The sequence below is a fragment of the Cebus imitator genome, unplaced genomic scaffold (assembly GCF_001604975.1).
Source record: "Cebus imitator isolate Cc_AM_T3 unplaced genomic scaffold, Cebus_imitator-1.0 Scaffold651, whole genome shotgun sequence".
In the NCBI taxonomy this organism is placed as follows: domain Eukaryota; kingdom Metazoa; phylum Chordata; class Mammalia; order Primates; family Cebidae; genus Cebus; species Cebus imitator.
In genome coordinates, this window is record NW_016107966.1 from 556,829 (window position 1) to 575,824 (window position 18,996).

Genomic DNA, 18,996 nt, shown 5'->3' on the forward strand with positions numbered 1-18,996 from the left:
AGAACAGGCTACTAAAAGCTGAAACAGCATGCACTGACACCGGGGAAACTCCCTTTATAGGAGTCTCACATGATCATTCATTAAGTGGGGAGAATGCTATTAAATATGTTCTCGGTGGTTTTCTGGTGTCATGTGCGCTGTGGTTTTACATGCTAGTATAGACACTGCATGTCATATTGGTATCTTAAATCTTCACCCAGGGGTGAGTTTTTTACTATTATAATGAGCATAATTCAGCCTAGGGACTGATCATGGGTTTCTCGCTTGTGAGAATCTGGAGATTTTCGTTTCTGCTCTTCTACTCCTTTGCTGCAAGGTTTTCTACCAAGGAGCCTGGGAAAGGGTCTGTGCACTATGTGTCGGTTTGCTCTATTTATCAAATTTGTTCCCCTTGAAGGGAGGCTATGACCACCTATCTAACCTACATCCTAAGAACACACTAGGAGTACTGAGGTCAAACTGAGCACGTTTATGCCCTAAACCTACTACCTTAGAAAATTCTAGAAAACACAGAATAGTCCAGCATACATTTCACCAGCTAGTCAACTGCCCATCTAACCTCTTGAAAACTCTGTACACTTCCAACAGAATGAGGGTGAAAACGGCAAATAACACGTAAGAAACGTTATCAGTATTGTTTTGACTTTGTGAATTTCCTAGAAGGGTCTCAGGGACCCTCAGAGGTCACCAGACCACATTCTGAGAACCACTGTACCAGATTCTGTTCTAGGTAAAAGCTGGGCAGTAACTACGAATAAGATACTCTGTGGGGAACTGTTCACGTAGTGGCAGCTGTGACTTGTTCCAAAGCGGAAAAGAACTGAGAGCTGTGAGATGGTGGGACGTGGAGACCTGTCCTTGCCTGCGGGACAGGGAGGTCGGCCCCAGGACTTTCAACTAAGACCTGCTGAGGAGGAGTCGGCAAAGGTGGCCGCCGACCACTCTGCCCGTCCGCCTCCCCAGATCCCAGGAGAAGATGGGCAGACGGGAAGCGACACTGGCAGCGAGTCCTCGGCCCACGGCGGGCTCTGAACCTGGCACGCCGAACCCTCAGGACGGCCGCGCTGTCTCTTAACACCTTGGGTGTCCCAACAGTCGCCAGAGCAGGAGCCTCGTGCGGCGCCGGTGACTCGCGTGAAACCGCCTGTGGGAGGCGGGCGGGTGGCGCGCGGTCCGGGGACAGTGAGGGGCGGTTGAGGGGGCAGGGACGTCCCAAAAAAGGTGCGGCCAGGGAGACGCAACTCCTGACGCGGTCTTAGGCAACGCGGAGGCGGCTAGTGGGAAACCGAGATCGTGGGACGCAATGCTTAACAGGGCCAGGCCCCTGGCGGCTTCCTCAAGTGGACTCACAGTTGGGGGGGGAATCCCGTAGTCGCTGTACCTTCGCGAGAACGGAGGTCCGCTTCCGCGCGCAATCTCGGGAGAGCGGCCTTTTCCGTCCCTGCGGTCTCTTGCGCCCTCTGGTGGCTCCTCGCGAGAACGACACTGGGCTTGTTCACGCGGGACGCAAATAAAGATTTCTTATTCAAAAAACAGGAAGTGCCTACGGAGGCCGGGCTGGCAGCGGCGTCCGGGCATGAAGCCGGGCTGCTACAGGATCGCGGGCGGCGGCGGCGGCGATGAGCGACATAGTGGAGAAGACGCTGACCGCGCTGCCGGGACTATTCCTGCAGAACCAGCCCGGTGGTGGGCCCTCGGCCGCCAAGGCGTCCTTCTCCTCGCGGCTGGGCAGCCTCGTCCGCGGTATCACCGCCCTCACCTCCAAGCACGTAGGTGCCTGCCGGCCGGGGAACTCAGGGACATTGGAGTGAGGCCCCCGCGCCAGGAGGCCCTGGCTGGGCGGCGAGACTCCAGGACCTCCGGGGTCAGCCCTCCGGCGGGGTTCAGGGACTGCTGTGTCGGTTCGTCCCTTCTTCTGTCTGGAAGCTTCACTTTCCTGCTGGGATTGACAGCAGGGAGGCCGAGTTTCCATAGTTGGCCCTGACACTGACTCTTTGATCTGAGGCAGATCTCTGTAACCTCTGACCCTCCATGTATTTTCTCACCGTCGGCGTGGAAAAGTACTGATACATAATTCATAAAATTCATAGGTTTTTTTTTCAGAGGATCGGGTGAGATGACAAGCGTGTAAAAATACCCGGTGTTAAGAAGGTGTCGGACATTATTTACCATCCACAAAGTTTTTTTCCCTTCTCAGTTTCCTTCTCTACCCCGGTCCCTTCAACTGAACAGCAGTTCAGATGTCGCATACCTGAACAGATCCTGCCATCTGCGCTTCCTGTTGAATATCTTTGGGGAACTTGAGGTTCTTGGGTTAGAACACGTGTTGGGCAAAGAAAAACCATAATGCTCCCAACATGTAAAATTTGCGAAGTCTCTGCCTCAAATGTGCTTTGAGCAGTTATAAAAGTTCTTAAGCTCCCACAGTCTTTAAATTTTTTTTTATTTTTATTTTTAGTGACTGAATCTTGCTCTGTCTCCCAGGCTGGAGCACAATGGCGTGATCTGGACTCACTGGAGCCTCCGCCTCCCGGGTTCAAGCGATTCTCCTGACTCAGCCTCCCGAGTGGCTGGGATTACAGGCGCTTGCCACTGCGCCCAGCTAATATTTGTATTTTTAGTAGAGATGGGGTTTCACCATATTGGCCAGGCTGGTCTCGAACTCCTGACCTCAAGTGATCTGACCGCCTCGGCCTCCCAAAGTGCTGGGATTACAGGCATGAGCCACCGTGCCGGGCCCTCTTAGGCGCTTGGTGATTGCATGGATTTTGTAGTATACAGATTGACTCCTTCAAGTTTATATCTTAAAAAGAGCACATGTTAATGTCATTATTTGTTCAACAGATGTTTTTGGAACAAGGTTATGTGTTAGACACAGGAAAATAGAATTAAACACATTCCCTTTTCCCAAGAAATTGGTCATTGCTTTGGGCTTAGAACAGTATAAGCATGACTACAATGCGATATAAGTGAGAAAAGAGAAGGAAAGACAGAAAGTGCTCTGAAGGTTAAAAAAAATCGTTTTTTGGCAGCTCAAATAAGATGATGCTATCCGGAGAGAACCTGCTTCACATTCCAGAATCATTATTTTGTGGGCTTTTTTTTTTTTTTTTTGAGACGGAATTTTGCTCTTGTCGCCCAGGCTGGAGTGCAGTGGCATGATCTCAGCTCACTGCAACCTCCGTCTCCTGGGTTCAAGCGATTGTCCTGCCTCAGCCTCCTTAGTAGCTGGGATTTCAGGTGCACACCACGATGCCTGGCTAATTTTTGCAATTTTAGTAGACATGGGGTTTCACTATGTTGGCCAGGCTGATTTCCAATTCCTGACCTCAGGTGATCCACCTGCCTTGGTCTCCCAAAGTGCTGGGATTACAGGTGTGAGCCACAGCCCCCGGCCAATGTTGTTTTTCTTAAGGTTTTTGTCCTTTGCTAATTTTTATGGGTTGCTCAGTAAATTTTTTAAAAAGTTATTTTTGGTCTTAAATAGCATTTTGAAACTGTAGATAGGGATCCATGTGAATCAGTACTTATTGGCTTTTGAATAGCCACCTGATGAACATATAATTCAGGGCGTAATTTAAAGGTAGCATGATAGTAGCCAAAAAAAAAAAAAAAAAATGGGGCCAATTTTTTAAGTTCTTAGGGAGGTAACATACAATGCAGACAGTAGAAGTGACCACATTGGCATGTGTCTGAGATACGAAGTGATGGAAAGGATTTGGGGAATGAGGAAAAGACAGGGAAGAAGAATGTAGTTTAAGGGAAAAAGACCGATTTCTCTTTCTGCTTTCTTACCCTATTTTTCGATTCCATGAAGACTTTACTTCTAAGGGGAATACGTGAGATGAGACTCTTTTCTTGTGCCAATACATGGAGAATTTCTACTCTCTTTCCACCTTTAATTTAATTTGTTTTTTGAGATGAAGCCTTGCTCTGTTGCCCAGGCTGGAGTGTAGTGGTACAATCTCGGCTCACTGCAACTTTCACCTCCGTGGTTCAAGAGTCTCCTGCCCCTGCCTGAGCCTCCCGAGTAGCTGGGATTACAGGACGCCCAGCTAATGTTTGTATTTTTTAGTAGAGACAGGGTTTTGCCATGTTGGCCAGACTGGTCTTGAACTCCTGACCTACCTCAAGTGATCCAACCCCCTCAGCCTCCCAAAGTGCTGGGATTACAGGCATGAGCCTCTAGGCCCGGCCTCCACCTTTATTTTTATTTATTTAAAAAAAAATTTTTTTTTTTTTAAAGACGGGGTCTCACCATGTTGCTCAGGTTGATCTTGAACTCCCAACCTCAGGTGCTCCGCTGGCCTGGGCCTCCAAAGTGCTTAAATTACAGGCTTGAGCCACCATGCCTGGCCTCACCTTTATTTTTTAAAAAAACATTTTCTGCCATTCTGCCATTAAGGGGAAGTAACTGAGTAAAGAAAAGAGGAAGGGTGGGTTAGCCTGGAAATATTTATTCTCTCCAGGGACAGTTCTGAGGTTTGGAGAAATGCCTTTAGATTGTAAGTGTGTAATATTTATAACTCTCCTTTAAAATAATGTTTCTTTTTAATTAAAAGTATTGTAAATTATATTTTCCCCTTTAGATAAATGCTGTTACAGTTTTAAAAGACAGTTAATCAAGCATTTAAATATTTTCACTTTCACAGGAAGAAGAAAAATTAATCCAGCAGGAATTGAGTAGTCTGAAAGCAACTGTTTCTGCTCCTACTACAACACTGGTAGGTTTGCATAGTCAGTGCCAACACATTTGAATTTGAAATCTAGCCTACTATAGACCCAGTAGTGGCGTCTAACTGATGATCGGTCACTAAAATTTAATTTATCACAGTCAAAATGAATTATAGATGGCAGCAACTCAGATGTTAACTGTAGCCTTTTATTGTTGACTGGTTTGCACCAGAAGAAGGTTTGCCTGTGTCAAGTCAGGGTTAATGTGATGATGATTACATAAATGTGGAGACACTCTTGGGACTCTAGTGCTGAGCTGATGCTTTTAATGTTATGCACTTGGAAAAGGTTGGGCTATCAACGTATTTTCAGACCTGAATTGATATATTGTAGATATATCTAATTTTATTATTTAAGACCTAGTTGTTTTTAAACTTTATTCTATGTAATTTGATTTTTCAAACAATATTCAGCAATTGTTTAATGAATGGTCATTCATTATTATGCAGGACACTGTGGGGCTGTCCCAGCATAGTTAGATTAAGACCGAGTTTGATTATTATTATTATTTTTTGAGACGGAGTCTTCCTCTGTTGCCCAGGCTGGAGTGTAGTGGTGTGGTGTGATCTTAGCTCACTACAACCTCTGCCTCCTGGGTTCAAGCAATTCTCTTGCCTCAGCCTGCTGAGTAACTGGGACTACAGGTGCCCACCACCATACCTGGCTAGTTTTTGTATTTTTAGTAGAGTTGAGGTTTCACCATGTGGAGCTGGTTGGTCTTAAACTCCTGACCTCAAGTGACCCAGTATTTTATTTGTTTTCTCAGTATTTTGTAATCTTTTTGGGTGGGGGTGGGGGATGGAGTCTTGCTCTGTTGCCCAGGCTGTAGTGCTGTGGCGGGATCTTGGCTCACTGCAACCTCCACCTCCCAGATTCAAGCGATTCTCTTGCCTCAGCCTCCCGAGTAGCTGGGATTACAGGCTCTAGCTGCCATACTTGGCTAATTTTATAGTTTTTTAGTAGAAATGGAGTTTCACCGTGTTGGCCAGGCAGGTCTCGAACTCCTTACCTCAGGTGATCTGCCCGCCATGGCCTCCTAAAGTGCTGGGATTACAGGAGACAGTCACTGTGCCCAGTCAGTATTTTGTAGTCTTAATTAATGGGTTAATGAATTAACTTTTATTGCTTTAAGCACAAGTGACCTGAGTTAAATCTCATTCCCTTAAGGTTTTCCTATGGTTTCTCTTTAAACTCTTCATATTTTCATTAAACATTACTATCCTTGCTTTAAAATATTCATTTTCACTGTTTCCTTAGCAATTTGTGATTTAATAATCCTGTAATATGCTAACCCTAATTAATTTTTTCATATTAAAATAGTCTGTGTGGCTGGGTGTGGTGGCACATGCCTAGAATCCCAGCAGTTTGGGAGGCTGAGGTGGGCGGATCATTTGAGGTCAGGAATTTGAGACCAGCCTGGCCAACATGGTGAAACCCCGTCTCTATTTAATATACAAAAATTAGCTGGGCGTGGTGATGTATGCCTGTGATCCCAGCTACTTGAGAGGCTGAACAATGAGAATCGAACCCGGGAGGCGGAGGCTGTGGTGAGCCAAGATCTCACCACTGTAGTCCAGCCTGGGTGATAGAGCAAGACTCCATCTCAAAAAAAAAAAAAAAAAAAAAAAAGTATGAGCTTTTCTTTATTTTGAAACACATTTTATTTATATTTTTTATTTCTGATTAAAATTTACTGTAAATATTGAGAATGCAAATATTAGTGATAAAAATTTTTTAGCATCTGTTAAAAATTTTTGGCTTGCATTGCAGTTATTAAAAGCCCCCATTAAAAACTAAATATTATTGCAATAGCTATACCATTCATGAAATCATGCCCCTCAGTTTATAATTGTGAGTTATTAAAAAAGAGTGCCTATAAAGCAAACTATTCCATATTATGCTTAGCACAATAATTCTGAAGAAAATTTAGGTGCAATTTGATTTTCCAATGTGAAAAATATTTTTGTTACAAAAATTATTACCAGCTTGTGGGAATTTTATGGATGTTTTCATTTGACAAAGTCTACTAAAATGATGTGCTGTATTTTAGAAGCCAAGTAAGAGAATCCTGGATGAAATCTTGTCTGAAGACCCCATGTATCACATTATAACCATATTTTTCACTAGGGGCACATAGAAATAGCTACAGATGATTTATTTTATAGTAGTGCCACTAACAAAGTAGTGAAATAATTTTACTAAAAGTAATACTGTTGGTAAGATTGGAAACAATTTTTATTTATAAAGTCTGATATTGCATGATTAGTTTGTGATATATATTATTTGTTCTGTGCCAGGATTAAAGGATTCTCCTGTTAAGTTATGAGAACATAGTAAAACAATCTAAACATTAAATTCATTTATATAGTTACTGGTTATTTTGCTTTTCAGAAAATGATGAAGGAATGTATGGTGAGACTTATATATTGCGAAATGCTTGGATATGATGCTTCCTTTGGCTATATTCATGCAATCAAGTTAGCCCAACAAGGAAGCCTCTTAGAAAAAAGAGTAGGTATGTATGTGTTTAAGACTTTCATGTTGTTCTTGAAGTTCCAATTATTATACAGAATGAATGATGGCAGGTATATAGTATGTTTTTAGAATGCTGTATTATAATTTCTTTCTTTTTTTTTTTTTTTGAGATGGAGTCTCACTATGCTGTCCAAGCTAGACTGCAGTGGCTTGATCTTGGTTCACTGCAACCTCTGCCTCCTGGGTTCAAGAAATTCTTCTGCCTTAGCCTCCCAAGTAGCTGGGATTACAGGTGTCCACCACTACACCTGGCTAATTTTTGTATTTTTAGTAAAGATAGGGTTTCACCATGTTGGCCAGGCTGGTCTCAAACTTCTGACCTCAGGTGATCCGCCCACCTCAGGCTTCCAAAGTATTGGGATTACAGATGTGAGCCACTGTGCCTGGGCAATAGAGCTGATACTAAGAAGGCTGTTTAACCTTATTCATTTAATGGCCAGAAATGTTTCTTTATAGAATAAAACTGAAATTTACTAGAGTAATTTTAACTATCTTGTTCTTAGCCTCTCAAATGGTAGCTATGAGAATTAGCAGTAACTTCAAAAAATTTCTCTCTGTAGTCAAGCTTTAGGGCTGTAAGGAAAAATTCTTTTAGGCAATTAAATCCTCTATTCATAAAGATTCAGCTTTGTACAGAATCTCAAGAAGGAAGCATTTTAGAATACTAAAGGGAAGAACATGTTCTTCAGAGAAGTTGATAAAGTCATGTCGTTTAGGACTAGCATTACTCATAAATTATATTGATCTGTCTTATCAGATGATGACAGGGTGGAAGTGACAGATGTCTTGGTAAAGATTCTGAGACTGAATGCACATAATATTCCACTTGTGGAACCCCACTGCACCCAAAACACTCTTCGATCTTTTTTTTTAATTTTTTTTTTTTTTTTTTTTTTTAAAGACAGGGTTTTACCATATTGGTCAGCCTGGTCTCAAACTCCCGACCTCAGGTGATCCTCCCGCCTCGGCCTCCCAAAGTGCTGGGATTACAGTCATGAGCCACTGTGCCTGGCCTAAATTTCTTTTTTTAAATCTCATCTTGAATTGTATCTTTGATCTTTTAAACTTGTTATAGTCTTTTTTTTCCCCCCAAGACAGAGTCTTGCTTTGTTATCCAGGCTGGAGTGCAGTGGCTTGATCTCAGCTCACTGCAGCCTCTGCTTCCCAGGTTCAAGAAATTATACTGCCTTAACCTCCTTACAGGCGCTGGGATTACAGGCGCCTGCCACCACAGCCAGCTAATTTTTGTATTTTTAGTAAAGATGGGGTTTAACCATGTTGGCCAGCCTGGCCTTGAACTCCTGACCTTGTGATCCACCTGCCTCGGCCTCCCAAAGTGCTGGGATTACAGATGTGAGCCACCATGCCCAGCCAAACTTGTTATAGTCTTTCCTCCAAGTAGAATGCCCTCTAGCATTCTCTGTGTCTGTCCATATTCCAAATCAAATTTTAATTCTTCTATGATCACACAGGTGGCTCCTACCATCTGTTACCTTTTATTGTTATCTTTTCATATATTAATGTCTTGTCTCCTGAACTAATTTTAAGCTCCCTAAAGGCAGGAATTTTTTTTAAAAGCTTTTAAATTAGTTTTTATTAGTAATTTGTTTTTCTTAAAACTTTGATTTCTCTTAAACATTATGCAAATATGGAATTTAAGCTTTTCCAGTCATATTCACTGTTTTCAGTTGTCATCCCAAACCTGGAAAATCCTGTTAGAATTTTTGTGTGTCTGAAGTCTTTCTAATGGTGATGTTCTTTTAGCTTCTGAAAGACTGTATTTGTAGTGTTTTTTTCTCTTCTTTGGTTTTGATCAAAGAAGAAAAACAGCAAAAAGGAAATTTCAACCATTGTTGAGCATTTTGAGAAAAGTAAAAACCAGCTTCATCCTTTTCATTTCTAAGGAAAAGCATGTTAGATGTGAATACATTTGGAAATGTTTATAATTCAGCCGTAACAGGAGTCAGTGATGGCAGATTTTAGGCAAAAGTCTGATATTTCTTTGCTTTCCTCCCATCTTACCTTACATCTCATTTCTTTTACTTTTCTGTTTCTCTATTTCTTTCCTTTTTAATGTTTTCCTTCAACTTTGGGCCATTTTCTCTTAATTGCTTTATATACTAGCTCACAGCAGTTGAAATAACATTGATATTATTCTTAGAGGTATCTATTTTGTTAAAGACTCTGGAAGACAGATCCAAAGAAATTAACCTTCAATAGTGAAATTTTGGCTTGATTAGGAAAAATATTTCTGACTGGAAAATCTTCTTAGGGATTGCCTGTTTATAAAATTTATTCATTATTCATGGAATTGATGCAATGAGTGCCTACCGTATGCCAGATACTGCAGTTAAGCTTATAGATGAATAACTTAAGTTGCTTCCACTTTGAGGATCCCTGCAGTGGCAGGGGAGAGGACAGAGACAAACAGAAATTAATAGTTACAGTTACACCATAGGCCGGGTACAGTGGCTCATGCCTGTAATCCCAGCCGAGGTGGGCGGATCACCTGAGGTTAGGAGTTCAAGACCAGCCTGGCAAACATGGCGAAACGCTGTCTCTACTTCTTTACTGAAAATACAAAAGGCAGCTGGGCATGGTGATGCGTGCCTGTAGTCGCAGCTACTGGGGAAGCTGAGGCATGAGAAATGCTTGAACCCGAAAGGCGGAGTTTGAAGGCGGAGTTTGCTGTGAGCCGAGATCATGCCGCTGCACTCCAGCCTGGGTGACAGAGTGAGACCTTGTCTCAAATAAATAAATAAAGTTGTAATTAAAAACCTTGTAACTATAATTTTATAGTTACAGATACTTATCTTTTTTTTTTTTTAAAGATGGGGTTTCTCCATGGTGGCCAAGCTGGTCTTGAACTCCTGACCTCAGGTGATCCACCCACCTTGGCCTCCCAAAGTGCTAGGATTACAGGCGTGAGCCACCGTGCCCGGCTACAGATGCTTATCTTAAAGGGGGTCTCAGAGTCATTTTTATTGAGGCTCATGATCTTTAGGAAAATATTTCTTGCCTGGGCAAAAGAGTGAGACCCTGTCTTAATAAATAAATAAAGTTGTAATTAATAACCTTGTAACTATGTCATTTTATAATTACAGAAGCTTATCTTAAAGGGCATCTCAGAGTCATTACTGAGACACATGATGTTTAGGAAAATACTTCTTGCCAATTAGAGTGACATGTATCTGCAGACATCAGATGCTTTTAATGTGTGTTACTGAATGGAAATCATTTTTTAAAGATATAATTTATGGGGCTGGGTGTGATGCCTAATGCCTATAATGCCAACACTTTGAAAGGTTTAGGCAGGCAGATCACTTGACATTAGGAATTTGAGACTAGCCTGGCCAGGGTGGTGAGCCCCCTTCTCTACTAAGAATACAAAAATTAGCCGGATGTGGTGGTACATGCCTGTTGTCCCAGCTATTTGGGAGGCTGGGCTCAGAGGATCACTTGAACCTGGGAGGTGGAGGTTGTGGTAAGTTGAGATCGTGCCACTGCACTCCAGCCTGGGCAACACAGTGAGAATGTGTCTCAAAAAAAATATATATATATATGTACAGGTATATATATAATTTATACCTTCTATATGTCTTCACTTTGGTACTGTTGTCTCACCCACTCTCCTAAAATTTAAGGCCAGCTTTGGTGCTTTCTCTGATGCAGAATGTCTTTTTTTTTTTGAGATGGAGTTTTGCTCTTGTCTCCCAGGGTGGAGCTCAATGGCATGATCTTGGCTTACTGCAACCTCTCCCTCCTAGGTTCAAGCAATTCTCCTGACTCAGCCTCCTCATTAGGTAGGATTACAGGCACCTGCCACCACGCCCAGCTAATTTTTGTATTTTTAGTAGAGATGGAGTTTTTTGCCATATTGTCCAGGGTAGTTTTGAACTCTTGACCTCAGGTGATCCACCTACCTTGGCCTTCCAAAGTGCTGGGATTACAGTTGTGAGCCACTCACTGTGCCTGGTCAGAATGTCTTATTTTTTTGTATGAATATTTTTGAATAAATACATTTCTTTTCTAAAAAAATTATTATTTTTTTTAGAGATAGAATCTTGCAATGTTAGCCAGGCTGGTGTCAAACTTCTGGCCACAAGCAGTCCTCCTGCCTTGGCCTCCCAAAGTGCTGGAATTGCAGGCATGAATAAATAAACTTCACTGCCCATAAAGTTAAGTATTATGTTAAGTGCTTTATCTTTTAAGATAGTATTTATCTTCATTTTACCTTTTTTTTTTTTTTTTTTTTGAGACAGAGTCTTGCTCTGTCACCCAGGCTGAAGTGCAGTGGTGGGGTCTTGGCTAACTGCAACTTTTGCCTCACAGGTTCAAACGATTCTTCTGCCTCAGCTTCCCAAGTAGCTGAGATTACAGGAAAGTGCTACCATGTCTGGCTGATTTTTGTGTCCTTAGTAGAGACAGACTTTGTAGCTGTGTTGGCCATGCTGGTCTCCTGATTTCAAGTGATCTGTCTGCCTCAGCCTCCCAAAGTGCTGGGAGTACAGGCGTAAATGCCTGTTAAGTGTCTGGCCAGTATTCATCTTCATGTGAAAGATAAGAAGACGGAGGCTCAGAAAAGTCAAGTAACTTACAGAGCATATAAGCATAAGTCATAGAGCAGATAAATGGAACCAGAGCCCAAATTTATATACTCAAAGCTTGTATACCTCATTCTTAGTCATACCAAATATAATCTATAATCATAGTTGTTAATTCTTTGTTTCCCTGACATTTTTCTCATTTTTTGAGTCCCCGTGTTCTTTCCCGTTTTCCAATTGTTGAAACAGTTGGGATATTATTTGTAAAAGAAAGAATTAAGGTTTCATTGAGATGGCCTTTGGATTAGTTTGTTGACCTTGATATTGGTGTCTAGGGAATGTGTGATACCTTAGCTAAACAGGTGATTTATCAGCAATCTAATAAGACAGTCTCTGCTTTAAATGCTTTCTGGGGGCCCTGGTGTGGTGGCTCACTCCTGTAATCCCAGCACTTTGGGAGGCTGAGGTGGGAGGGATTGCTTGAGCATGGGATTTTGAGACCAGCCTAGGTAACATAGTGAGACCCTGCTCTACAAAAAAAAAAAAAAAAAAGTCAGTGTGATGGTGCACACCTGTGGTCCCAGCTGCTTGGGAGGCTGAGGTGGAGGATCATTTGAGCTTGGAAGGTAGAGGCTGCAGTGAGTTTTCATTGTGCTACTGCCTTCCAGCCTGAGTGACGGAGTGGGACTCAGTCTCAGAAAACAAAACAAAACAAAATAAATGCTTTCTGGGATTTTCCTAATCTCTTTCTTGGTCAGACTTTTTCATCTATTATGATCGCAGGAGTAATAGCTCTCCTCCTCTGACTTATAGTGAAGGTGTTGGAATTGGTCATGCTGCCACCTCTTGGTTGTGAGAATAGGAAGTTTCTATTTTCTCATGTTCATAGTGGACACAGACAGCATGGATGCTGGGTAATGATGGGTATAGTTAACATTAGAATCCCTGATGAAAGGGTGGAAAGAATTGAGAAGAATGAAAAACAATGAGTGTGGAGTCAGGAAATCAGGTCTTGTCATAGACTATATGGAGAGACAGTAAAACATGGGGGTTTAAAATGTAGACTGACTCCAGCTGTTTGGGTTTGAGTTTTGGCTCCACCATGTGATAGGTGTGGACCTTGGGAAATTGCCCTTTTTTGGGTCTCGTTATTGTATTGGGATAATATCGCCTATCTCATAGGGTGGTTGCGAGGGTTAAACAAAGTAATGCTTATAAAGTACTTGACCCATAGTGACTGTCTAATTAAAGTGTTATTATCAATATGAAGGGTGACTGAGAAAATTCCTTGGAGCATCTAGATTCCATGTACATGGCATTTGTCATAGTGTTAATATATTTCCTCAATCTTAAAATGTGCTTTTAAAATGCTTTAATATTATTGCAGTAAAAATGCTTATTTAAGCCAATGAGTACATTTAATGTAGCAGATAGTGTTTCTTTCCTGAATAACTGTTATTCTTTCAATTGAGAAAATAAGGTATTGTGTGTGTGGCTTAATATATTTAATATATGATTTATATCATGTGGGTTGGCATTGTAACTCACTATTCACTGTAGTGATTAGCTTTTTTTTTTACTGTAGTGATTTGTTTTGAATTATTATATGTTTCAATATAAAATAGCATTTATAAAATAGATAACGCTTTGATTGATAATGTAAGGATTTGCACAAAAGATAGAAGGCATATTTTCTCAGTGTCATTTACAAGATTTTAAGTTGATACACATAGCGTCTATTCAATTTCTGGAATATCTTATGAAATACATAATTCTGGAAGATTTCATGGTGAAGAATACCTGAAATCTCTACTGAAGGTTAAAAATCTTCAGTAAAAAACATAAGGTTAAAAACCTTATATTTTACAATTTGTTTTTATATTTACTTGTAACTTGTATCTTTGATACTTAAAGGACTGCTTTGTTTAACTTCTTGTGAAAAGTCTATTTTTGGTAGGTAGTAATGAGACTTTTCCCTCAATTTTTATAGGTTATTTGGCTGTTTCCTTATTTCTACATGAAAGTCATGAATTATTGCTTCTCCTCGTGAATACAGTTGTAAAGGTATTGTATTGTATTTTGGTTAATATGAAGTCATAATTCTTGCCAGCCCCTGACATTTCTCCTCAATCATATTTAATTAGATAATATTAGAAGAAAGTAGGCTTACAGAATGTGCTTAGAAAAATCTTTTAGATCAGTTTCTGCATTTATAAAATGTAGTTAAATAATAGAACTTAGAGTTGTGAGGATTAAATGAAACACTATGTGAAATAGTAGCTGCTGTTCTTGTTATAATTTCATTTTAAAACACAGAGTTAGAATTAGAGTCCAGGGCTCTAAGCTTTTAGTTTAGGGTATGCTTTCCATGCTGTTATCTCTTTTTCTAGGATCTGTCCTAATGGGAGATAAACTGAGGAATTGAAGTCTTTAAAATTTAAGAAGTCATGTAAAAAAAGAATAAGATGTAATCAAGTAACGGAAATGTAGAGATAATAAAAACAGTTTATATTCACAGTATTTTCTGTTAAACTTCTAAATCAGAAAGATAATGAAATGTAATTGATTTGTTGAGCTTTTTATTTTGTGTCAGTTTTTTGATACATGAGAGATAACAATATTTTCTGAACTGTAAGTCATATACTATATTAAAGGTTACTAGTAGGTTAAATTTTTTCCAAACTTAGAAAACATATTTTTAGGTTCTATTAGAATGGTTTATAAACCATATGCACAGATAAGTATAAATGAATGTATGCATTTTATAGTGAATATTCCAGAATCACTTCTGTTTAAACTTACGCTCATATTATTGTTGATTAATAAGAAAAACTCATAAAATTGTTTTATTATTGATTTAGAAAAGTTTTAAAGGCTGTAATAAAGGAGGCTACTTTGGCTTGTATCAGAAATTTTATATCAGTTGCCTTTTGGCTTTATTTCTCTACTGACTCTATTAAGGCAAATAAAACGAATAGGAGCATTCCAATAAAATATTCCATAAGTCTGAATATACAAATTAATTATAAATTGCACAAAATTACTAAGCATATAGGACCATTACAGCGTTGAATTTGCCATTTCTAGTTCCAGTAGTTACACTGAATGTTTTCTTTGTTTAATGTTTTGTCAGGACCTGCAGAGCACTAACCTAGTAGAAGTGTGTATGGCACTTACAGTTGTTAGCCAGATTTTCCCCCGAGAAATGATTCCAGCTGTTCTTCCGTTAATAGAAGATAAACTTCAACATTCTAAGTAAGTAAATTCTTTTGGGATAGGTGTGTATACCATATTTTTCAAAATAGAAGTTTATACCAGAAAATTTATTATAACTTCAGTACTACCAGGATAGAGATTATTCTTTGAGTGCTAGAAATAATACAAAAATCTTCAATAAGATCATCTTTATTTTTATGTGGGTTTAGGGAAATGGTAGGCAGCTTTCTAAAGTTAAAAGAGACAGTGAGGCCTAGTGTCCAGGAATCCTTGGCTTTCCTCCCAGTTCTACCACTAATGAGCAGTTTTTCCTTGGCTATATGGGGTTGGTTGAAGCTCCTTAGTTCTCCCAAAGTTGTTTTGGGGATAAAGTGAAATAATGAAAAACATATGGAGATTGTGCAAGTGTTGTGAATGCAAAGCTTCAGTGTAGTGGAAAGATGCTTTTTCCATCAAAACCACAGCATTTCAATTCCATTTTACAGTAGAATGTATCCAAATAAACTTAATTTACCTTGTAGTATTTTGCTAATCTTCTCTTGTAAGTGTCCTTAACTGTTTCCTTATCAGGTTGACTGACTTGTTCACCATATTTTGAATTATTAATATTTTATTTTTGACTAAACCCCTTTATATCATAATTTTTAAAGTTGAAAAAGGTTTGCAGTCATTTTCTTTTGTGATTATGGTATGTCAGTTATATATTCTTGATAAAGTTTTTTTTGTTACTCATAGAACCTTTATATGCTTTAAGTCAGTTGTTTTGTTTTGTTTTTTTCTGAGATAGAGTTTTGCTCCTGTTGCCCAGGCTGGAGTGCCATGGTGCAATCTCAGCTCACCGTAACCTCTGCCTCTCGGGTTCAAGTGATTCTCCTTCCTCAGGCTTCCAAGTAGCTGGGATTACAGGCATGCACCACCACCTCCTGCTAATTTTGTATTTTTGGTAGTGATGGGGTTTCTCCATATTGGTCAGGCTGGTCTCGAACTCCCAACCTCAGGTGATCTACCCGCGTTGGCCTCCTGAAGTGCTGGGAGCCCCCAAGCCCAGCCAAGTCAGTATTTTTAATGTTTTCAGATTGCAAAATATTGTCTTATAGATTATATTCTTTAAGAAATATTGGATCATGAATCTTCCAGCTAAAATGATAGCTTTTACTAAGAATTATAGAATAGCTTCATAGATCTTTCAGACTTTTTATGTATTGTATATCTGTGTTTAGAACAAAGAATGATTATAGACAATTAAAAAAGAAATAAAATATTAACTTTTTCTTTTTTGAGACAGAGTGTTTTGCTCTTTGGACCAGGCTGAAGTACAGTGGCACGATCTCGGCTCACTGCAGCCTCTACCTCCTGGGTTCAAGTAATTCTGCCTCAGCCTCCAGAGTAGCTGGGATTACAGGTGCATGCCACCATGCCCAGCTAATTTTTGTTTCTTTTGGTAGAGACACGGTTTCACTAGGTTGGCCAGGCTTGTCTCGAACTCCTGACCTTGTGATCCTCCTGCCTTGGCCTCCCAAAGTGCTGGGATTACAGGCTGAGCCACCACACCTGGCCAATGTTAGCTTTTTAAAAGATATTTTTATGGTAATCTAATTATAGCAGCAGCATATTTTTAGTTAACTTTTGCTTACCACCACTTTTGTGGTGACTTTACTTACTGACTGTTTGTATCAAATCCCCCTGAGAATTGAAAGATCCCTTTTCATTTTTTCCTTTGTTGCTTCCTATTTAGTCTAATTTAAAGTCCTGGCTAGAGTTTAGACTTTTTGAAACTCTGCTTCTGCAGTTATGGCCATACTTAGCCCCATGCTTGGGAGTAAAGAGCTGAAGAATATGGGGCAGAGATATAGGTAAGCCAGTAGGTGTCACAAAGAATATGTGAAACAAGGCTCAAATTCAACTTTTGAATCCCATGCTGTATTTCAGCATACCAACCCCACAGCCTGAATCTAGGTCTTTTATCTTCTGTTAGTACTTACCACCACTTGAGGCCAGGCCTGTGGATTCCTGGGCCTATTCTGAGTTTGTGTTTCTTTTTTCCTCACCTCATTTACCTATTCTTTCCCAGAATTAATGTCAGTTAACACCCAATGGCAATACATTGGGATGTGGCTTGCATTCACTACAGTATTAACACTAATAGTAAATCTGTTGTTAATCTGGCTTTCCTTTTTTTTTTCTTTTTGTAAAAAATAGTTTTCCATCATGGCATAGCTTGCCTAGGAAGATAAGAGTTGTTTATTAATGGAATTTCTATGACCATTTATTAAGAATCTTATAAAAGGTGTTCTTGAGTGGAACACAAAAGATTGCATTGAATAATCTCAGTCTTGAGATTCTATAATAGAAATATCTCTTAAGGAACCCTAAAAGTAAATACTTCACTTTTGTGATGTGTGCTGCTGTTCTGAGCCCTGCCAGCATAGTCTGCAAATAAAAGATATGTAGAAATAGACAATTAACAAGGAAGAAGCTTCCTTGGAAACTACATCGTGAACATAGGATGGCATTTCTTTATTTTTGTTTCTGTGTGCTAGACATAATCTTCTACAGATGAAGTACAAGACTAGTATGTACTTTTCCTCTTTATGATCATTAGGTTTTGAAACAGATTAACTGGACAAGGAAAGGAGTAACATCTTTTTATTCCATGTGTGTCCTTGTATTCCTTCCGTCTGTCCTCCAAAGTATTTTGAGTCTACTATCCAGTGATTAAAAGAATAATAAAAATAAAATAGAAAGCTATTTTAGAATGAAAATGTTAATGAGTTTTTTCTTTTCTTTCTCATTTTTTGAAACAGTCTTGCCCTGTCACCCAGGCTGTAGTGTGGTGGCACCATCTTGGCTCACTGCAACTTCTGCCACCCAGGCTCAAGCGATTCTTGTGCCTCAGTTACCCAAGTAGCTGGGACTACAGGTGTGCACCACCACACCTGGCTAATTTTTGTATTTGTAGGAAAAACAGGGTTTTGCCATCTTGGCCAGGATCGTTTTTAACTCCTGGCTTCAAGTGATCCATCCACCTTGGCCTCCCAAAGTGCTGGGATTACAGGCCAAAGATTTTTTAATATTAATAAAGAGACTAATATTACTAGCTGAAATTACCTATTACTTACTTAAACTTACTGTTGACTTTTTTTAATTTTTAGAGATATGTTTTTTAAAAATAAATTTATTTTTCTTGTTTTTTTTGGTTTCTCAAAAGTATTATATGCTTGTTACAAAAAAAAAAAAAAAAAATTCCCTAACTGGATGCATATATAATATGGGCAGTTAAAGTTTTGAGACCTTACTTCTTAGAGGTAATCATTTTTATATTTAGTATATTAGAGAATAAATTAATAGAAATGGATGATTCTCTCTTTATTTGTAGATTAAGATAATGAGTCAGTATTTTGGAATCAACTGGCCCATAATCTTTCAAAGTAAATACTCGAAGATTCAGATTGCCTTGTTTAGGTTTCATTTTTTGTCTTCAGGGAGATTATACGAAGAAAAGCTGTTCTGGCATTATACAAATTCCATCTCATTGCTCCTAATCAAGTACAACATATTCATATTAAGTTTCGGAAAGCACTTTGTGACAGAGATGTTGGAGTCATGGCTGCTTCCTTGCATATATACCTTAGAATGATTAAGGTAAGTTGGAGATTTTAGCAAGTACTGAGTAGTTACCATTAGAAAAATACAATTATGGAATTAAAAGGAAACTTTGTTATTTTGGTAAAATGCTTAGTTAACATTTTATGATTTTATTATTATATTTATTTTTAATTAGTAATTTTGCAAGTTGTTGATAGCATGAGTTGTAGGCACATTACAGGATTAGTTTTTTTTTTAGTGCCTAAAATTTTTTGATGTTACTAAGCAGGTATGGGAAAATGGTAGCTATGGAAGGTGTCTTAAGTTTGCAGATTTGTGTTTTCCCAAGGAGTAATTCTCTTTTATATAGCTTCGTGGATGC

At 39.4% G+C, this 18,996-nt stretch overlaps 1 protein-coding gene across 1 annotated transcript in view; it reads left to right on the plus strand.

Moving 5' to 3' along the window:
* The first annotated feature begins 1,526 nt into the window (after nt 1-1,526).
* Nucleotides 1,527-18,996, plus strand: part of AP4E1 (adaptor related protein complex 4 subunit epsilon 1) — an 87,522-nt gene continuing 70,052 nt past the window's right edge. Inside the window, exons 1-6 of the mRNA XM_017517880.2 lie at nt 1,527-1,769; nt 4,653-4,724; nt 7,126-7,249; nt 13,804-13,877; nt 14,947-15,068; nt 18,512-18,671. Of these exons, the coding sequence (XP_017373369.1) occupies nt 1,620-1,769; nt 4,653-4,724; nt 7,126-7,249; nt 13,804-13,877; nt 14,947-15,068; nt 18,512-18,671 (702 nt within the window). The 5' untranslated portion in view covers nt 1,527-1,619. The remainder of the gene's footprint in view (nt 1,770-4,652; nt 4,725-7,125; nt 7,250-13,803; nt 13,878-14,946; nt 15,069-18,511; nt 18,672-18,996) is intronic.